The sequence below is a fragment of the Fundulus heteroclitus genome, chromosome 21, assembly GCF_011125445.2.
Source record: "Fundulus heteroclitus isolate FHET01 chromosome 21, MU-UCD_Fhet_4.1, whole genome shotgun sequence".
Classification (NCBI taxonomy): domain Eukaryota; kingdom Metazoa; phylum Chordata; class Actinopteri; order Cyprinodontiformes; family Fundulidae; genus Fundulus; species Fundulus heteroclitus.
The window spans coordinates 18,994,655-19,017,340 of NC_046381.1; the positions used below are offsets into that span (position 1 = coordinate 18,994,655).

General features: G+C 40.4%; 1 protein-coding gene across 2 annotated transcripts in view; it reads left to right on the forward strand.

The window, feature by feature from the left end:
• LOC105926663 (myosin VIIA and Rab interacting protein) overlaps nt 1-22,686 on the forward strand; it is a gene marked incomplete at its 3' end in the record, with an annotated part of 73,217 nt that overhangs the window by 28,168 nt on the left and 22,363 nt on the right. For both annotated transcript variants that reach the window (XM_036125292.1, XM_012863071.3), the window contains 2 exon segments: nt 11,191-11,327; nt 20,767-20,847. In XM_036125292.1, the coding sequence (XP_035981185.1) occupies nt 11,191-11,327; nt 20,767-20,847 (218 nt within the window).

A 22,686-nucleotide genomic window follows, 5' to 3' on the forward strand; every position in this document is an offset into this window, starting at 1 on the left:
ACCGCCTCCTCACACCTTCCTATTCCAGCTGCATACGCAGACATAATACACACACTTCAAATCCAAACATTTATAGTCCCGCAGAAGAAAATACGCAAACATTGACCTTGGCAAACCGGGGAAGAGTGAAGCCGATAGCAGTTCTCGTCTCCACCCTGAGTGCAAGCTGCTCACAAGCCAAAGGAGCTGGATCAGAGGTGATCTTAGGAGCCCAGGCTGTAATGTTTCCATTCACACATGCACATATGTATCAGGAAAGTTTATTCCCACATCTATTACGAGACCGGAGAGGTTGCATTGGCTCACTGATCCAAAATGTTTAAGACATATGAGAGAAAGAATGTTTACAAAACTCCCAGGTAGAAAACTGTTTGCAGATCAGTTTTAAAAACTCTCTGGTTTTGGCCTCTCTCTTTCATGTGGCTGAGGAAAAATCTTAGATTGCATAAAAACTTTACTCTGCTGTCTCAGTTTATTCGCAGTGCAGTAACATGGTGTCTTTCTTGCCTCGAGTTATTGCTGCTTTCCCTACAGAGTTTCTTCCTGCAATAATACAGATAACTTTGAAGATTTTTGTTTGAAGATTTCAGCTCAAGTGCGAGCCACCGGAAATGACAAAGACTCCTGGACAGGTGTCGAAACGTTTGCAGAAAGAACTGAGCGAAAGTCCGACCGCCTCCGATTTAAGCCTGTTTGCTGTTGCGACGACCCGGATTTGCACGGGCGTGTTTGAAGATTTTTATCAAGCCAATACAATTGTTACAAACAATCTCCAGTGATTAAATGTTTCTTCTTTATATGTCTGCTAGCATACATGCATCGTACTGTTTTTGAACTGTGCATGAGTTGAACATTCTCTGTGGGTATTGCAGTCTAATAGCAGACATTCATAAACTAAAAATAAATAAGAGATAATTATAATATAAGAGATACTCTGGATAAACAAAATAGATCTATGTTCCTGACTCGTGCGAGCAGAATTAGTATTGGTTCTATACTGGGAATAAAAGCTCCTGAAAGCACTGCTTTTTTAAAGCAAACACTTTTGTGCACTCCACTGTGATTCACAATGGTCCTTCTTTCCAGTGTTCTGTCTGAGAGCACTCTGTCCCCATATAACTCATTTACAATCTTCTGTGCTGTGCCATTCTTTTGCACTACAGTGGATGATGAAGATCTGCAGAGAGCTCAGCGATAAAGAATGGGACAGACATCAAGAATACAGACCGAGGGAAAGAGAGAGAGAGAGAAAATAAAGGATGACAGCTTTGGGTCTTTAAAGAAAGAGCTATAGGAGGACGAGGAGGCAGAATAAATGGCTTGGCTGATGCCTGGAGCTGTGCTCTCCCTTAATCTAGACCTTTTTGGAGGATGGCTATGTAAACCTAGAAAAATTGTCTTCTGTAAACCTTCAGTTGCCATCCATGGGAAATACTTCAATGTATTGTCAAGGTTTAAACAGTCTGGAACATATTCTGCTGTCTGGAGCAATGGCGTGTTGTTCTGTAGTGATAAGGGGAGAGTCTGCCAACAAAATAGGAACATATGCTTTGTGGTTTCTGAAGACACTTTACTTATTGTAAATACACACTAACTTGGGTTTTTAGGGATCTTCTTAGTTAAGCGTAAGAATGTTGTAGCTTTTTTTTGGTGAAGGTATAACCATTTTTCTTCCATTCACGTTTGTTTTTTTATAACATCACAACCCGAAGGGAATCCTTTAAAAAATAAATGTGAGGGAAGAAATTACGTCCAAAATTATGAATGTTGCTTAATGCAAACTTGGCATACATTTAATGTATTTATTTTTTTCATGTTTAGTTTAAAGGTCAAAGTTTTCTTTGTGTTTAAAATGTTTATAAAAAGTTTCAAGTGTTTTAGCTGTAAATGACAAGCAACGCATAAAGAGAGAAGGACCCAGACTCTCGATTTTTACTAGATGAGCTACACATCACCTAAAAAGGGGGAGATTAATAAATACTATTCGTACCACCTTTTTAAATCTGTGAACATGTCCACTTTTCATGCTCGTTACGGTGGATTCACGTTGAAGAAAATGTCTGTTTTTGTCTTTTTTCACGGGACCAATCGGCATGTACTTAAATTGACTGGTGTGATGCATGAGTGTGTGTGTGTGTGTGTGTGGTCAGCGCTGCTGCTGTGTACAGGATGTCAAAGCGCAAGTGATAGGTGTTATAGATCAATTAAAGACAATTTTCCTCATGTCCTGTGCAGAACAAATGGATGGAGGAGGACACCATGTGCAAATCTGGGATGTGTTCCCATCACCAAATTTCTTCAAAAAATGTAAAAAAACACATATATTTATGTTTATGCGGTGTAATTAAGCAGACAGGCTGACAACCCAATATTACAGGCAGACACTATCTTGGGCTAAAAAAAAGTTTATCAATAGAGAGATGGCGCAAACCTGAAAATTCTACAGGAGCAAGCAAGAGATCTCAGCGGTGAAGACCTGGCTGCTCACAGCAAAAGGTGACAGACAGGATGGCAGAGACCTGGTCTGAGTCCCAGAAACAGGCTTAGGTTATGCACAGAAGACCTGGACAGAAAAGCACAGACAGATCCAGTGGCCTGGCAAGGCTTGTGGTCATGGAAACAGTCCAGGTGGTGGTCCAGAAATCAGAGGCTTGGCGAGATGTCCAACAAGGGCTTGGCTCGGCAGGACGATCTAGAAAACTTTGTAGTGGTCAAAAAGTAAGTAAGCTTTACTTCCAAAGCATTTTTCACAGACACAGAGTCATAAATTACTTCACAGTAATGAAAACTAAACTAGAAGAATACAAATAGTGACAACATTGGGCCAGTTAGGACTGGAGTGCTTGTCTAAACAATTAGGTTTTTAGGAGCTTTTTAACGCATCCACTGAGTCCAGAGAGCGCAATTCACCAGGAAGTTCCTTCCAAAGTCAAGGAGTGGCAGTTTTAAAAGAAAGGTTGCCCCTAGTTTTAAAGAAGGTCCGTGGAACCATTGACAGGTTCTGTCCAGTAGGTCTCAAATAGATTACAGATGTAGGCGGGTGCCTATCAGGGTTTGAAAGGTTAGATTCTAAATTGTACACAATACACAACAGGGAGCCAGTGGAGAGATTTTAATACAGATGTGATGTGAGCCCTCCTGTTGGTTCTGGTCAGAAGTCTCGCAGGTGAGTTTTGGATGGATTGCAGACCAGGGCCAGCTCTGTTGTACAGGCAAGAAAAGAGACTGGTGCAATGGTCTAACCGCGAGCATACAAATGCATGGATTAACGTTGCAAGTTTTTTTCTGGACACCATGGATCTGAGCTTAGCGGTGTTATGCAGATGAAGGAACAGTCCATAACCCGCTGCCTAGTATGCCACAGGGGCTACGATAAGAGTCTCTGTTTTCCCTGCGTTTAGTTGTAGACTGTTATTGCCTAACCACAGCTTCTCTTGTGTCAGGCAGTTGATTAAACAACTCAGCTTGTGAGCCTCCGACGCCTTGAAAGAACAGTACAACTGGAGGTCATCCGCGGATAAATGGTATAAAATCTCATTAAACTGGATCATCAATCTAAGAGAAAGAACATATAACAAAAACAGGAGGATTTCCCAGGACAGAACCCTGAGGCTCTCCAACACAGAATGTTGCCGGGCTCTGACGTGATGTAGTTAGCTGACACACTGAAGCTCCTGTCGACCAGACGAGAACCACTGAAGTACTGGGCTCGACATTCCACTCAGATCCCGCAACCTGTTTATGAGAATCCGGTGGTCAATGAAAACAGGCATGAAAAACATTGAAACGGGCGTGAAAACTGCTTTCAATAATCTGGCACTGTCTTGCTGGCTGAGGAGAGCTTGTAGAGACCTTGAAATAGCCATTTGAAATGAGGTTGACTGCAGAGCAGCAGGAACATCAGGCTCACAAGTGTGCTTCATAACACTTAATTAGCAACAGAGGTCTGAGGAGCAGCAGGATGAATTTAAATTTTCAATTTCAATTTATTTATATAGCGCCAGTTCACAACACATCATCTCAAGGCACTTTACAAAGTCAATTTCAATCAAATCATACAGACATATTGGTCAAAAAGTTTCCTAAGGAAATCCAGCCGATTGCATCAAGTCTTGACAAGCAGCATTCACTCCTCCTGAAAGAGCGTAGAGCCACAGTGGACAGTCGTCTGCATTGTCGATGGCTTTGCAGCAATCCCTCATACTGAGCATGCATGAAGCGACAGTGGAAAGTAAAAGTTCCCTTTAACAGGAAGGAGAAACCTCCAGCAGAACCAGGCTCAGTGTGAACGGTCATCTGCCTTGAAGGGGTTAGAGGAGACGGAGCAGAGACACAAAAACCACAGAAGCACACATTGATCCAGGAATCCTTTCTATGTTATATGGTAATGGCGGATGATCTCCCCCCCCCTGGGTGGTGTCACAGCTAACAGAACGTCAGACCAGGTGTCCCATCCTGTTGTGCTGTTTGATGTGTTCATGGGGATGCCATCAGCTGTTTGTGTATATGTGAACTAACCTCGTAGAGATTGTTGTAGTCAAGACGTAGGAATACGTCATTAATTCACCTACAGCTTGCATTGGAAGTGCCTTCAAACAGATGCTCAGATATCAACAAGTATAGATGCATAGTCAGGAAGGACACATCTCTGTTTTTGCTGTCAGTTTAATCTTTTCATATTTGGTGATAGTAAGCCAAAATGGATGTAATAACCCATCAAACATTTCATTCATTAGGACCTCCCACCAGAAGAGCTTTAACCTTCCAAGCAGCCACTTTAGTCTATGGATGCAGCTGAAAGCAATCTTGTCTAATTTTCTTCTGTTATCATGATAAGTGAGTCACAGAGAAAAAAAGTGCTGATTTTGGTTTGTTTGACATTTTTTCAGCTATCTCTCCCACCCCTTTTTTTATTTTTTTTATTTTTTTGACTACACGTCTCTACAACATCTTCAACAGAAGCTGAACCAATTCATTAGAAGGCCCAGAAAGTCGATTATGCTAATATTTTTTTCTTTGCTACAGGGCTTAGAACATCAGATTCACTTCATATACTTTCATATATTTTATTTAGACCTCATTGAGTGTGGCAAATTGGCTCTCTGAAGTACAGAGGGCAAAAAGGTTTTTAGATAAGAGGGGAAGGGTGAGGAGGGAGGCGCTGGCTCCACACAGAGCTGAGTGAAGTGATGATGGAGGAAGGCTAAGCCTGGTGTCAGGGGACCATCCACAGGAATCCCTCTTACTTATTCATGCAGCAGCCGAGCATCAGGGAATCTCCCGGCCTCATTATAAACGAGTATTTGCACAAGCTTAGAGAACAGGAGAGCTCTTGCTTGAAATCCTCTGCTTATCCTCCCAACTCTCCTCCCCTCGTCATCACTTTTTTAGATGAGATTACTCAAGGGGAGCCATGTCATGCTTCATTCACTGAGATGCTTCTCCACCTGTCCTAAATCCCTCACTTTTTTTTCTGAACGGCAAGCTACGGCAATAAAAAATTCATACTGCTGCATGGAAGGAAACAGAAGTTACAGATGGTTTTAATAAACTGATCATTTGTATCTTAGCTGATAAAATTCATACACTAAGATAGGAGTTCTCAATCTTTTTATATAAAAAGAACCTTGTTACCGGCTTGAGTTGTTGCCCATTCCCTGAGTTTAACAACTAGATACAGATACAGATATATATAGGATCCAAATTGTTTTGAAATCAGAACAAGAACATAGTTAAGTATATTTTGATTTCCTTTACAAATATCCAAGGATGGCAGATCACCCGCTATTACCATCTAATGTAGAACAGATTACTGGATCAATGTGTGCTTCTGTGCTTGTTTGTTTGTCTTGTTGTGTCTCTGCTCTGTCTTCTCTAACCCCAGTCGGTCGAGGCAGATGACCGTTCACACTGAGCCCGGTTCTACTGGAGGTTTTTCCTTCCCGTTAATGGGGAGTTTTTCTTTCCACTGTCGCTTCATGCTTGCTAAGTTTGAGGGATTGCTGTAAAGCGATGGATAATGCAGACGACTCTCCCTGTAGCTCTACGCTTCCTCAGGAGGAGTGAATGCTGCTTGTCGGGACTTTGATGCAATCAACTAGTTCTGATACTTAAGCATAACAAGATATTTTAGGCAATTTCATGCTCCCAACTTTGTGGGAACAATATGGAAATGGCTCTTTCCTGTTTGACCATGACAGTGTGCACCAGTACGCAAAGACATGGATGAGCAAGTTTGGGGAACTTGAATGATCTACATAGAGGCTTGACCTCAACCCAATAAAATGCTGAGACAATGAGGCAGGCCTTCTCACCCAACACCAGCATCTGACCTCACGAATTCAGTTTTGGATGAATGCTCAAAAATGTATAATGAACTCTCTCTTCTTCTCAGAAGAGTTGAAGCTGTTGTAGCGGAAATGATAAGACTCACCTTTTTACCAAGGATGAAGTAAATTTAACCAAGTGGAAATATGGTGTTTACTTCAGAACATTGGTCCCTGGAATGGGACTTGAAGTCAACGGGTTTTGTTCTGACAATGCAATCTCACCAAACTCCAAAGAAACTTTTGTTGCTTCCGGCAATTTTTTTAAATATATTTTTTGTAATTTTAAATGTATAAATACATACTGACACAAAATAGAGCCCTTTTTAACTGGAGTAGTGTTGCTGGAGATTTAGCAGCCCTGTTGATCTGGATGTATGTGCAAATGTAAGTCTTTTTATAATATACAAAAAGTATGAACTTTACATATCTTGTCGGCTTTTATGTTTTACTAAATGCATGAACTTTTAGTATTTGTATGCCTTGTACACCCGGTCGAGGGACAGTTGAAAATTTGCTTTGTAGCTAATACTGAGACCTTTACAGGACGGGGATGTGTGTTGACAATTAGCGAAACCTATAAAATGTTAAAGTGTTCAGTATTTGTCTATACTTAATGCTTGTCCCGAAGCAAATAAACACGAAAGAATGATTTCTTGATAAGAAAGTACAAGAAAGTGCAGGATGTTCTGTGCTAACATTAATGCTAACATTTCAAGGATGAGATGGAAATGTGTGTCCATAACCACAAAACAGAAGAAAATTGCATCCAAAGTTGTGTAGAATAGGTTTTTTGGGGTGTGTTTCTGCCGTGAGTCCAGGTGCAAGGGGCAGGTGGCTATCTGGGGATGTTGCATTGAAATGAGAGTGCATTAGTACTGGGGATGTCACGATACTAACATTTCAACTCGATAGTGATACACAGGAAAATATTTGATACTCGATACCATTTTCGATACCACAGGGATAAAAATAGGACAAATCATTAAAGACATCAAATATATTTTATTAACATGAAAAACTCACCTTTCTCAACCTCAAAATGGAACATGCTCTCTCAACAGAATCTCAGAGTCACGGTTCGCCCGTGCCAAAAACCACTACTAGAGTTTATCCAGCTTCCCCCAGGATGCAGCAGGCTCTGCACATCGCTCTGCTGCTGCAGTGAATGGAGCCGTGTCCTCTGTTGCAAACCTGTCCGTGTAATGAACGAGGCTGGCCGACGGACCTGGACCACCAGGCCGTTTATATGAATTGAGTTTATACAGACGTGATGATCCTCATATAGGTAAAGGGTGTTCAAACAATCATGTAGGCGGATAGAGCAATAAAGTGTCATTTTCTGTTTTCATCCCCTAACTGAACGATGAGGTAACAACTCTTTTTTTGCTTTTTAACAAAACTTCAATATCTGTATTTGCACGACTAGATGGCTAGAAACAAGACGGATGAAGATTCCAGCTACGGAAGGCTGAAGCTAACCAACCAGTAGGGAGCAGTTGTCCCCTTAAGACCCGCCCCCTCCTCATTTGCATAATGAGGCAGCAATCCAGAATGGGAAAAAATAGGCATAATTAAATAGGGTGGAAGAAATAATTGGGGTAAAAATATAGAAAGGAGGAATAAAACAGACAAAACATTATAAAATAGACAGAAATAAATACATTAGTAATTAATAAAGATACTGAAAAATAAATGAGGTGATTATTAAAAAGAGGATTAATTAAATGAGCTAATTAAAAGAGATAGTCACATTGATGCCTCATTGTATAATTACTGCTTGCATGTATTTATTTGCTGTATTTTTTGTATTTATTTTATGCTTATATATTTATTGAGCATATATTTATTTCTTTATATATTTCTATATTTATTTTTGAATATGTCAGAGTCAGTCCTCCGTACATGTTTCCAAGTTATGTAATAATTATAGCCTGTCAAAGCAGAAGATCATTGATTAATAATTAAGTTCTTAAACTCTGATGGATAAATAAATAATAAAAAAAATAATTCCAATTAATAAATGCAATAGAATCAAATGTGGAATTTATTTATGGTAGTTTAGAGCAAAATTCAGTTACTGCAATTAAATATTGATTTATTTAAGCATTTTAATACACTTATAGACTGGTCTATGTGTTTTCTTTGGACATTTTTCTGTTATATCTGTGTATTTAATTGTATTTATTGGCAGCTTGTTGATAGTTTCCTGCATTGTTCCAACAGTTTGTCGATATTACTGATTTAGTCTGGGGCAAAAAAAAAAAAAAAAGAAACATGTCTAAGCTATGATGCATCTCCTTTTCTTCTCTGCTTCTCGGTCCAACGGGTACCTTATGATGCATCAGCTCATTTCAGATTGGAGGTGAAACCTATTTGTATTTCTGCCTCATGCGGTGCCTGTGCCTTCCTCCTTGGGTCCAGACAGAGATCAGAAAGCCAGGCCTCTTTTTTTATATTATTATTGGAGCTTGGCTGCAACTATTAAAATGACAAGGCTGACCCGTGGCATGAAATTAAGGAACCGAGGCCCATTGAGCAGCCCAGCTGATAGACGCAGAGGATAATAAATCCAGTGGAGGAAAATGTGGAGGGAGAATGGATGAACCTGGCAGCTCAGGGAGCCTCAGGGGCACCCGGGGGATTTTTTTTATTTTTTTTTTTATTTGCATGGCTGTTTTCTCCCATGGCTCTTCTTCTCACCCAGCAGAGGCAGCAATGTGCACACTTAATCTGAAGACAACCATGTGACAATATATTTGTGCCGTAAAGTGCATCTTTCCTTCGTTTGATTCATTGTAGGCAAGTAGAGGAAGTTGCTGTTGTGTACATGTTGGTGACTGCACACTTTTAATTCAGTCACAAAAAAATGCTCCTAAGCAATAGGATAATACAAATGATAAATGCACTGAGTTTATACAGCACTTTTCTACCACTCAATGCGCAGTTATTTAAAGCCTCATCCATCGATACGCATATCTGTTGGTAGTTTGGAGTGCATCAGGAGGAATTGGGCAGGAGGAAGCTGGAATTGAGCTCACAGTTTTCCAATTTCAGGAAAACTTCTCTAGCCACTGAAGCACAGTTGCTATGTGTTAGCCTAGAGCGTAACTGCTCTTAAAGAAGATAACCCATGATTTAAGTCCAGCGTGTTGTTCTGGTTTCAGTGCGACTCGTCCAGGTTGTGCTGTTGGTGAAAACTGACGAGCATCGAAAGATTTACGGCTCTTCCAGTGTTTTCTTGCTTTAAATCCCACAGCCCACCGGTCGCACAGACGGTCTGTCATCACCACATCTCATTTATTGAATATATCCCTAACAGCCAAAATATGTCTTCTAAACTTAAAAAAAATATATAACAGCAGCTTTCCTTCTTTACGACAGCTGATCAGCAGTGTGCAGAAACAGGTGGGGGAGGGGCAGTGCTGTATTATCCTATGGTTCAGACAGCTGGAGAAGAAAACTGTCCCTCTGGAACTGTCTCTGGCATCTCGTTGAAAGATAACAGTACGGAGGGATTCGTTTTAGTAGTTTTGGAAATGTTACTTTTTAAACCCTCATTAACTTGATACCAGTAAGTAACCATCCCATGCCTTCCCATAGCTGAGAGTTATTTGGCAAGATAAACAAAACAATCCTCTGTAAACCGTCAGGCATGGAACTGGCAGTGAAGAAGTAACTATAGTTTAAATAATGTCAAAATAATAAGAAAACCAGAAGAACTACTGGAGTTCAGACGTAAACTCAAACTGGAAGACTCACCTCGGCCGCTCCTGCATTCCCCGACCGTCTCGTCATGCGCCTGTGCTCCTGCCAATCTGCGTCAAGTCCTCATTCTACATCTGCCAACCATCCTATAAGGCTTTGCTTATAAAGCTTTCCATCCGTGGATTCTCCTGCTCTTCAGTTAAGCGTCGACCCACTTCAACCCCATCTTCTCCTTTACGCTCTCATGCTCCTTCTGGCATCCTCCTGGCATCCTTCTCTCCTCTGGCCTCCATCACCAGTGTCCGGACCCCAGGGGGAGGACTTCGCCATTCCTAATCCTAAAATGCAGCTTTCACGTCTTCTGCCGGGGTTTGAGTACCAAAGAACTTTTACTGATTTATATCAATAAGTCTCTCTATTTGCCTCTTCTGTCTGTTTGAGTCTTTCCAGGTCGAAATGCTCAATAATCACTTTTATAAAGTTAGGAGAAAGTCTGGCTCACTGGATGCAAATGGAAAGAAGCGAGGGTTGACTCGGGACTTGAGCTGCGATTTGCATGTTATTGTGAAGTTGAGCAGCCGAATGTGCGTACTGGGTGTTTGTTTTGTTTCCTTCAGCAGTGCATCCGCCTCGGTACGGACCCATCATTAGTGCGGCGGCAGCTGAAAAAAAGCCAAACAGGAGCAGAAGGGGCCGCGGGATTAAACACAAAAGTTGGCAGAGTTTCACGCAATCCAGTGCAGCGCTGCTGGAGAAAAGAGAACGCTTTTCTCTGAGCTTTTTCCTAAAGCCTCTCTGTTATGGATCTATTATTTCTTATGTAATGACGCGCTCTGTGCCAGGGTCTGTCGGCTCTGGCATTAAAGCGCCCACTGGCCTTTTTCTTCCAATAATGGAAGAAAAGGCTAGGGAGAAAAAAAAAGGATGCACTGTCAAATCTGAAAACCCAAACACTCACAGCGGTCAGACACAATAGCTTTGAAAGCCTTGCCGGGTGTAAGAAAGACCTCAGTCCTTTTTAAAAAAGACCATTTCTTTGCTTTAAAAAGGCAATACCACGCTTTTTAATACATGTAACAGCCCTCACACTTAAAGACAAGCAGCTAAAATAAACCTTTTAACCTGCTATTTTGTCCTTTTCCTCTCTCGTGTGCAGGATCTTTAGGACGCAGTCCCTCGAATGGTATTACAACAACGTGAAGAGCCGCTTCAAGAGGTTCGGCAGCGCGAAGGTTCTGAAGACTCTGTACAGAAAGCACATCATCGAGAGAGGAACGTTCTCTGATCTGCCAGGTAACGCCGGCATGGATCTTTCCTTGAATTGGCAATGAGTGATGTGCATTAATGCTGATCGCCAGGAGCTGGGAATTGTGGGACACTCGAGCAAACAGCGGTCCAGTTAACACAATTGGAGAAGTCAGGATTCCCCCCCAAAAAAGGTTGTGATGAGGGCTGTTGTTTTGTTCATAGTACTTCTTATGGATGACATTTAAAGCTGTACAGATACCACTTATAATTTCTTCGGTTCACATTTGCAGCCACTACATATGACATTGATTTTAAAAGCATTTTTACCACCGTGTCTTGTAAAGCTGACATGTTTTCATCGCAGCGTCCTGTTGTTGACGCGAGGATCTGCCATATTGGATCCGACAATTGGCCTTAAAGAAATTCTCCGACTTACCGAGTGGAAAGTGCGACGTTCCAGTTGATTCTTCCAAAGGGAGGATTTCTGAGTCCAGACAGCATGAGTCACTGGTCTGCTGCCATGTTTGTCATGGTTGGATGAAATCGATCTGATGGTCCGGCCAGAGACGTGTCAGATCTCATCAAGGCAAAATATCCGGTTTTAGTTTGATCCACGGATAGGCTTATTATCCTGCTTTGGTAAATGAGCCGTCATTTTTTTTATCTACACATGCTTCCCTCTCACTGAATGATTAAGGTATTTGCCTCCTGTCTGTACGAAAAATGTTTTTCGTCACTTACTCAGACTTCTAAGCTTAGATTGAGACTGTTTACAAAAAGGTTTGGCTTTGTTTATGTATCTGTTCTTCAATTTCTTAATATTGGGACATTATGTAATGTCTTGATTCTGCAGGTGATAACGTAATTAAATGCGGATGTTGCTTGTGAAATTGAACCAAAGAATTAATTAATTAATTATTTGTTTTGTTTTTCTTTTTTCTTGAAAAATAGCAGTTTGAATTAATGCTGATTATCTCTCTGTGATATGAAAATGAGTTTTATCGAAACATTTAGTTGACGAAAAAGCAAAAACAAGAGCTGTGTTTTTGTAATTCCTTTAATGATGTATTCTCCTTTACCTTTACACAATTTTTTTCCTTCCTCTATGGAAAATATGCGCATTGGAGGAGATAATGGTGACAAACTGTGGACGAGCTTCTGCTGTAGCCGAGTGGTTCTTCTGTTTTTAACCAGCTCACATTCTGACCCAGTTGCATTGCGATCGGCCTGCATCTGCGGCTGACAAAGAGGCATTATTTCATATCCTGATACATGGGATTACAGGGATGGCGAGAGGTCAGACGGGATGATTCGGGTCGGGCATGAGGCGCAAGTGGATGAGCTTGAAATGAAGGGATGTCTGGAAATCCATCGTCGTGGCCACAAATGCAGTTTAGCTTGTCTGTTATTTTTATAAAGAGATTTGGACCCCGAATATGTGATGAAAAAATATTCATGAGAAATTACGTTTCTATTGCCTAAGCATGCTTTTAATGTTGGGGCTCACCTACAACAAAAACAGCGCACAATTTGAAAGTTTAGCTTCCTAAAGACAGCTTTTTCCTCATTGAAGAATTAACAGAAACATTTGAACCACCGGGTATAAGAACATTAGCAAAATAACATTTTAAGTAATTTAGGTGTATAAATAAGTCTATCTTTTGGTTTTATATCTATATTCCCTGCATTAGTTGCATCTCTGGCTGTTACAACATTGAATATCAATGAGAGTGGCTTCATCTGTCATAATTACAGCCATTTTTATTGTTACGAAACTCATTAGGTTCAGCTCCACAGTAGGGTGGTCTTCTTTTTCGCCTCTTTTCTGATATCAATGGAGACCAAATGGTTTCCCCTCCTAAATTCAAGTTTGGATTTTTCCCTTTTTATAACCCACCCCCACCCCACCCTCTTCATCATCTGCGGGGTGATTATGCGACTCAACTGATGGTCTTGCTTCATGCACCAGTCAAACAGACCCTACTACCAGTTCCTCCACTAACTCACAGACCGGTTCCCTGAATAATTTAAGCAGACTGTGATATGTTTGCATGTAATGCTCTGCAAGCTGCTTTTATCTTCTTATCAGAGTGTCCATAATGTTTAAAGGAAACCCTGATATCTAAAGAAGACTTGGGAAAGAGCCTTTTGGGATCTTGTGTTGTTCAAAATGATTAAAAAATACCAGTGTTACAGCTGGGAAAGGAAACTGCCCAAATTTTTTTTTCCCCCCTCCTGTTCAGACAAATGTCTCCGAAAACTTTGTTGAATAATGGCAAAAATTTGATAGAGCAACCCACCGTAGCACAGCTGGGATTTTGTATTCGGCTCACCTTAGTCAGTACTGCACCTGCAATTACCTTTCACTGCAGTTACAGATGCAAGTACTTTGGGATATGTTTCTACCAGCTTTGCACATCTAGAGATGGACATTCTGCCCATTCTACCAAATGTCTCAAGCTCCACCAGATTTGATGGGTCTAAATGATCTAAATAATTATTTTGTAGTTCTGGGTGTGGGTTTGGGGTCATTGTCCTGATGCAACCTTAACACCAGTCTCAAGTCTTTTGTCCTTTCTAACAGCTTTTCCTTGTAATCAAGTGTTCCCACATTATGATGCTGCCCATCATAATGCTGACCATAATAAAATAGTCGACAATCTGTAATGTCAGTGCATTCCGTCATCTCTTTGGAAGTGTTATTTTTTTTTATAAATCTCACTCCATTTCCAACTAAATGTTACGGTCTTCTAAAATAGACACTTCAATCATGTTTATCTCTCGTTCGTGGATCACTGACGTCTCAGATTTCCTCCCTGCCTTTTCTGTTTGCTGCGGCTTCTCTCCAAATGTCTGCGGGAAGCGCCGCACCTATCCAGGAAAGATAAGTGAAGACATACTGAAGCATAGAACCACCTTCTAACGTGGGGATTTCTCTGGTGGTTAACTGAGCAGAGGAGGAAAACGGCTGAATGAAGTCGTAGACAGTGAAATGTTTTGCCGCTTTAGTCACATTTTCTCTGAAAAAGCAAAGAGAGAGATGTCTTTTTGTGTCTGTTTGTCCATTTAGGTATGTGTTGCTTGATGCATGGACTTATAAAAAAACATACCTTAGTACGATGTTTGCATTTGTCACACAACTAACTGTCTTCGGGGCGTTTTTCATGGGCTTTAGTCGGACAACCTTTAGGAAATGCCACAAAACAGGTTTCATAATGAGTCAAATTTTGCTTTGGCACTTCGTTTCAGAGGATACTGGGGTTGCAAGGTCAAACACTTGGCTTGGTAAAGTTGGACTGCTAAATAGAGAGTGAAATGTACGCATAAGAAAAAAAAAAGTCTTGTGCAGAGAGTTATTCTAGGTCTTTTCATTCTGTCAAGTGAATCCAAAAACTATCGCTAATGGAGAGCTAAAGTGTGAGTCACTGAACAGTGACCTTGGTTTCGCTTCTGTGTCGCTCTGCCCAAGCAGCAGCAGAATTTAATAGCAAACACACAGACAGGTTCAGTTTCAACAGATCTATAATCAGCCTCTTTAGTGCACTTTTTAAAATGAACCTGCTGAGCTGTGGCTCTGGTCCTACAGACACTTGGCAGGCTTTCGGCAGTTCTGGAGTCATTTGTCTTGTCCGTGCTTTTTGAGCCCAAGGCTCACAGACTCCGAGCTCTGCCTGGAAGGAGCGGAGGGCAAATGTTAAACAGGAGCCCAGAGCTGCCGCTGGTAAAAGGCAAACAGCAGAACCCGGGGCTGAATCCAAATGCTTTCATGCAGACTTGTTCCCCCTGTTCGTGCATTCATATATGGCCTCATTTTTGAAGTGATTTATGCAGGATTGTAGGGTTTTTTTTTTCCTCGCCCCCTTCTATTACCAGCTGAACATTTCCGATCCCTCTAAGCTGTGCCTTTTTATTTTCGCTGCACCGTTTTCCTCCTTGTTCATGCATTAGGAAGATTAGTCCAATCAAAGACAGATTACTTGGGCTGCTCTCTGAAAATGTGTGAAAATTAATTACTGGGGACCTTTGGCTCCCTCATTTTGTATTTCATCTCCATGATTTCAATCTTGAAATCTTTGTTATGGCCAGTTAACTCCCACACACACCCAGACACTAGTCAGAGCCCAGCCGGATTGTCATTAATATTTAGTTATATACGTTCCACAGCAGGAAACAGCCACTCAGCTCCTGTTTGTGGTGTAATCTATGTTTATTACACATTTAAATGTCAGCTCCATCACATTATAGTAAACTCCCCAACTTGATCCCAAATTAAAGAGACAATAGACCATATGTGTGTTTGTTCCTCTCCTCCACCAGCTTGAATGATATAAACAGTCATCCTGTCAGTTCAGTCATTGTTCTGAGGACTTTGTTTACGGGCGTCGTGTGTGCTGCCAGATGCTGGGCTGTAATTGAAAGCAAACCGTCTGGACTGCCTGTCCTCCTCCTGCTGCTGCTGCTGGCACTTCAGGAATGTCGTTAGTGGCTCGTTTATTTACACATCCTCATCTTTTTCTGTGTTTTGCTGGGGTTTTTTTTTTTTAGAGGATCTCCATTAATTCATTTTATGAGAACCTTGAACATTTTACACATTTTTATCATGTCGCCAACCAGAAATATATTAACATAAATACGTATATATACATTGGTTTTGACAAAAGAGGATTAAATTAGTGCAGACATGCATAGTAATGAATTCAGTGCTGTGAATATTAGGTGTTTGGGTTCAAGGGTGGTAAACACTTTTTCAAGCAAACTGCATTTACTCCATGAAAAGCATGCAGATCTTGCAGAATGTCTCGTTTTTGCCAGTAGGGCTTCTGAATTCAACTGTGTGTTGTGCTATAAAAAGGGAAGGAAAAAAATACAGTGCTGTGATGGAGCATTGGAGCGCAGTGCTGCATTGGCTGTATGTTCCTTGCTGCAGGTTGATTTTTTTTTTTTCCATAAGCCACACCAGAATGCAAAGTTATTCTAGCTGAGACGGTCGTGTCTTCGCTGCATCTCTCTGTTGTATTTGGACTAACAAGAGAAACACCAAAATTGCATCATCTATGTGAACTGCCATCAATATTCTGTCACAGTCGCACCTAAACGGGCTACACCCTTAAAAGCTGAATTTACCTCCAATATCTGCTGTTTTGATGTTCTTGTCTAATTTGCAGTCTGTTCAGTTTATGGGATGCTTCCAGCGCGAGAAGACGCAAATCTCGGATCGCTGCCTCTTGAATGCAGATTTAAGAGCTGATGTTTTTGTGTGGTTAGGAAGCACTGGCTTACCTCAGCCAACCGTCTGGGGTTTTCTGCATAGGAACTCTGTGTTCTCGCCCATGCTGTGTGGGTTTTCTCCAGTTTCTTCAGTTCCCTCCCACACTCTGCTTCAATCAATCAGCCCTAAAAAGTCAATAATCTCTAAAGTAGTATAACAGCACGCAAAGGACAGCAGGATTGTTGCCGATTAAAGATTGTGATGAACCGGGATTGGGTCTGTTTTTTTTTGTTACATTCATTTATTTGCATCTAAGTCAACATCATCATCTAAAGCCTCTTCCTTTTAGAGTAAACTATATTTTGATGATTCTCCGCCAGACCAGTCGTGAGTTTTTTAACACAGTGGGATCGCTGTATTGTTTTGTCACCGACTAGCTCCTGTATCATAGCTGCTATAACATTAGACGTATAATCTATGGGTGAACAGCATGCACGTACAGAATAACCCAATGAAAGAACTTGGTATTATTACTGCACCCTTAAACACTTTAAAACAACATGTACAGTAATTTAGGTAAACTTATTAAGATGAGGAGAACATTTTTAATGTGCACCAAAATAATTGGTGACTTGTTGCTGATAGGACAGCATTATAGTTTCAAAACAAAGATATCTAAGACAGTTCCTCTTTGCATTATTTCTATTTTGTATTTTTATTTTTATTATCTACTTCTTTGATCCACGGTATAACGAGGACACACTATATACCTGATGCACCTTGTCCTACTTGGTATTACCTCCTTCTTCTGATTACTGATTACTGAGCCGATGGGACATGTGAATTTCTCCAATGTGAGATCAATAAAGCCTATCTTATCTTATCTTATCTTATAATCTGTCTAGATCAACCAGTCATGGATCCTCCCTTGTTCTCCCCTCACTTCTCGGCACACAAGTTTTTTACAGGGTTTAGATCCAGGTACTGAATTGGCCATGGAGGAAGGTCGATTTTGTGTCTGGAGAACCACCCTGTGTTCGTCTAACCATGTGTTTTGAATCTTTAACCTTCCAGAAGATCCAGTGACCAATACGTTTACTTCAGCAGAGACCACCAGACTTTTCTCTCGTAGTATTTCAAAGTATCGATGAGCCGGTGACTTTAAAAGCAACTGAGGACGTAAGCTGGATCTTTTCTGCTCTGTTCTAGAGTTTCTCGAGCTGATTGTGCAAAGAGGATGGCTTAATAGTAGGGCTGCCATTAGTGCTTATTTCTGAGGAAAAGGCATAAACATAGTAGACAGGCAACCTGTATGTCTGACAACTTATCGTAGTTTTTTCTGACTCATCTGTTGTCCCCCTCCCCCCCCAAAAAAAGCCTACAGAGCATCCAGACATTTGTTTACTGTTGCTTACTTGAAGTATTCCATACTTTAGACCACTTTAGTCTTTGAAAATGAAAAAAAAACTTTATAACCCGGCTCATTTTGGTTGTAATCAGACACTCTATCCACTACGAGACATCCAAGGACTGGATGTCTGCTTTCTTCAAAGCACATATATACTCCTCTTTAGAGCTGGATGATAATTCAATAACAATATATATCGATCGATAGACGTGTATCGATCGATAGACGAAAAAAAAGGGTCAATAAAAGTTCAATAGAAAAGCTTTCCTTCCTTTTGCACTCTAGCCACTTTTGCACTCTAGGTTAATATTACAGTCATTACATCCTCCCAACCAATCACAACACAGACCAAGGAACACTCCGCCCCATTAAAAGAGTTCAGAGAGCACGCGTTCTTTTTAATTTTTTAAATACTTGCAGTTTTGGTGAAAAGTTGGTTGAGTAAAGGGTTGAGTTTGAGTTCAGTGTTTGCGTGTTCTGTATCTAAAAACTGGTTGTTAAGCAACAGCATAAAACAGTCAGGGTTGAACTTAAAATATGTCTTGAATTTGTTGATAATTATCCATATCAATCAATTTTAATTTCTATTTTATCGATATGCTTTTTTTCTATATCGTCCAGCCCTACTCCTCTTGTGTGGACTACAGGAAGTGACTCTCTTTGGACAACAGTTGTCATATTTATTATCCATCATATATTCTATTTATATTGCAGAGGAAAAAGAAAACCATGGATTGATAGAAATCCCTTAAATTTTACTAACATTAAAAAGTGTACTGTAAAAAATTATTTTAGTTAATTAAATTACATTATTATGGTTAAAATAAGACCAAAACCTCAAATGAGCAGAGTTACCCCCTATATTTTTGTTTTCATAAATGTGTAGATGCAGCATTTGTTGTTGCAAAAGAAATAGATATAATACTGTTTACACATTTTCAATTCATTGAATTTATTCATTTTTCTATATGTACATAACGCGGAAACTTAGTATTAAAATATTCAAGGGAGTGGGTAAAAGTGCAAACTTAAATATTCCCACTCCTTATCAATTCATTCTTATCTTTTACATAATCTTACATATTCCTCTCTCTTTATGCACGCATGCAACATGTAGTATACTCACCAAGGTCAACATGTGCTTTGCATTCAAGAACAAATCGCCACAGGCTGGTTCTGTATGACTGACAAGTTTATTCAGCGTGTGCGAGCAGCGTTCGTTGTTTGTCCACCAGTCAGTGAGCGACTCTTTGGAGGCGCCCGCCTTTTCTCTGACAGCAGTACTTTTGTGTCTACATCGCCCCACACTGCTGCAGGTAATTCCACCGATCTGTTGTCTTCTTCAGAAACTGTAATCCAGCTCTAACCAAGCAGCAACAGTGCGCTTCTGTTCAGAGTGGCCTCTTCCTGGGATCAGACTGACAGGGGGGGGGGGGGGGTCAGAGGAGAGGGTGATGTTCTGAGGGGCTTCCTGCACTGCGCTGTATGCTGAATTGAGGGTGGGGGGGGAGCTCCTCTTGGAGTTAGATGTGCAGAGAAACATCAAACATTGTGTTTTCTCGTTGTGTCGCTGCGTGTCAAAGTGGCAGGTGAAATTGCTGCTTTTTACGCTCCGCTTTGAAAAATATTACAGCACTTTGACAAACAGTCGAGGTTCTTCTTTGCCGAAACGGCAAAACACATCTCGCTGCTGGAGGGATAACTCCCGCTGAATGAAAAGCAAAAGGGGAAATGCTACTTCTTAAAATTATGTGGCAACTTCGTTTTTTACTATCTAAATGGTTTTATCAGGCATATTCCGGACAGCCTTTGCAAGAATGCTCGTGTTTAAAACTTACAGGACTTGTCAAGCTTAGCTCAGAAAGCAGAGGACTCTGTGAGCTGTTTTCCTGGCAGTGTGACGGCCAGGACAGGGCTATGTGAGCCTGACTGGCCGGCTTAGCAACAGAAACACACCAGACCACCAGGAGCATTTATCTGAGGCTAACAGGGCTGAATTAAGGAAATAAACTGGTGACCTGGCCAAGGAAAGGAGAGGATTTAGACAAAATGATCACATGTTGGAATAAGGCTATGAATGAATAACTGACTCAAGGTAGACGTGGATCCACTCGTGTCCTCCATTTATTGCATGGTTCCATGAGTTTCTGTCCTACATGTGTCAGGGAATGATAATAAATTCAGAGGTGTGTTCTCTACAGTGTTTTGGTGATCTTCCCCCCTAGTTCTGCATGTTTCTAGTCTTTAAAAGCTGCATGTCCGTGTAGAGCGCTTCACTTTTACCGCTGGTCTAATGAGGAGCCCCTCGGGAGACCGATCTTACTGCAGTTAATGGGACTCCAAGGAAATGTGAGCTCGTAAAAAGGGGAACGCTTTAACCAATAAGCTTTCCAGAGTGGTTTTTATCCTTTAAATTAGACCTATTAACCAATAATGTGACTGACTTTCCTTTTATACCCTATTTGCATTGCTCTAATTTTAGGTTTTCTTTGACGGTTTAGCTACACAAACATAGCAGGCACAGTACAAATAAATAAGGCTACATCCCTTAAGAATTTTTTTTTTTTGCACGTGTCGGTGTGTGATCTGTTCAAAGGGGAAATTGAACTGTGAGATGACTTGCACGTTTCTTTCAGCTGTCATTTTGTTCTTGCGTTCACCACACAGAGAATAGCGCAACGAAACCCAATCACAAGCGATCAGAACCGGGCTGGGAATCCAGTCGACTAAAAAGGTTTCAGCGTAACCTACTTTTAACGTGGCTACAGCTCCTTCATGTGGGATTTGTGCAGGATGTTTGAGTTTCAGTGGAAGGCGTCAGGAGAAAAAAAAAAAACGTTTGTGGTTTCCCTCCCTCTGTGTTTCAGAAAGCAGCGTTCACGACGGAAGCAATGACAACGATGGCAGCGTCTGCGGCAGCGACTCCGTCTTCTACAGACAGAGCGAAGGTGAGAGACGTGCTGGTGACGGGTCCGAACAGGACGGACAGGAAGTAATTGCCATCAAAATTATCCTTGCCATTTTAGAGCTTTTATCTTTCGCGCCGTTTGTTGATATTCACCGCCAACATCAACAACATTTGACCCCTTCTCTGTTTTTCTAAAAGCGTGAACTTTCCAGCTCTTTGCCTGCTAATCGCAGCTTTAACTTTGGGTGTTATTTCGCTAGTGGCATGAGTGTGGGAGAACACTAAAAACATTAACATTACCGGAAAATACATGGAGGGATCTTTTAGGCAGCAAATTGCTCAGCCATTAAAATTTCTGCACCAGCAGTCAAAGAGAAATTGTCACAGATACACAGCTAAACCAAAGCTTTATATGTAGTTTATAGCCTTATAGCTCATAGCCTTTTCTTTCTCACAATCTGTAAGTAAGACTAACATTTTTTTGTTTTAGCTCAGTTAGGGTACACATAATTATTTCTATTTGCTAAATGCCTGGATAATGAGTGAAATAATATTTATTTTGTTACTCTTGCTGGAGATGTAAATTACCTGGGTAATTAGGAAAATGTTGTAAGACTCAGCAACTACAAATTGATACTTAGTACTTCACTTCTTATTGATAACACTGAAAAAATTGGGAACCTAAGTGAAATAATAAAGAAAAAGCCTTCAAGACAATTTATGAAAGGCTTTATAGCTCAGAAATAGATCGAAATTCATCTGCAATGAGCAGTTTTATTGGGCAAAATTCATTGTCTCAGAAAATCTGAGGTTAGATGAAAATATCATTTTAGAGGAATTGTCTTCTAGATAGTATCAGTGATATGATACCCATTAATATTGTTTTACAATCAGACAATTAGAAAAACTATTTGTTACATTCTTGTCAAGTAACAAATGTCTCTGGACACGGCTGTCCCTGTTTTATCTGCCCTTCCGATAGATTCGGTTGACGGTTGGCTGAGGTAAGAACATAGAAAGTACAGAGAATAAGCAGATTTTAAAATTCTACTAACTGAACTAATCCAGGCAGGAAAACAACGATCTAAAAGAAACAGGAATAAAGTAACATAATCCAAAATGAACAAAATCCTTGCTGACAGAATCTACTGACTGATAAACAATACTACAGCGGAAACACAAACAGACAGCACAACCCCCAGGAGCCCAAATTTAAAGAAAGTTTGCGGTATCGTCACAAATGATGTATTCAAGATATTTTACAGATTCCAATACTCTTTGTTCCACAGTTCCTTATAATAGGTCCAAATAATGTGAAAATTAAAAAGAAATGGATTTATGTATGCTGTTGCAAAAAAAGAGGAATAGCCATGTCATAGAAAAATATTGGAAAACCAAGAGTAACTGTAAACAACTTCCATTAGAAAAATAGAACAGATTGTGCACACATGATGGGAATGTTTTTTTTTTTTAATGTTTCTCTGTTTTTTTATTTTGCTCAGAAAGTAAAACAGGATTTAGGGTACAGCCTACGGTTGTGCATGAAACTCAATTGAAGTTAGTTTATTCGTTGTTTTAAATTTGGTAACCTGAACAATTATAGACATGGTTGGTTGTTTCTTGTCTTTTAGAAGGAACAACGACAACCAACATATAAGTCAAGTGGTTAATTAGGGTTTCTCTAATGCAAATTTGTATTAAGAACTATATGTTATGGGATGTTTATCGTCAAAAATGTAATATAATAGACATACATTTTTCCATCGTTATACAATGGTGCAGTTACATAAACTTTTTTATAATCTTCTATTATGCTTGAAGTTATGCATCAGCATGTTTCTACAGAGGACCAGATTGAAACAGGTGGCTCCAAAGCAAA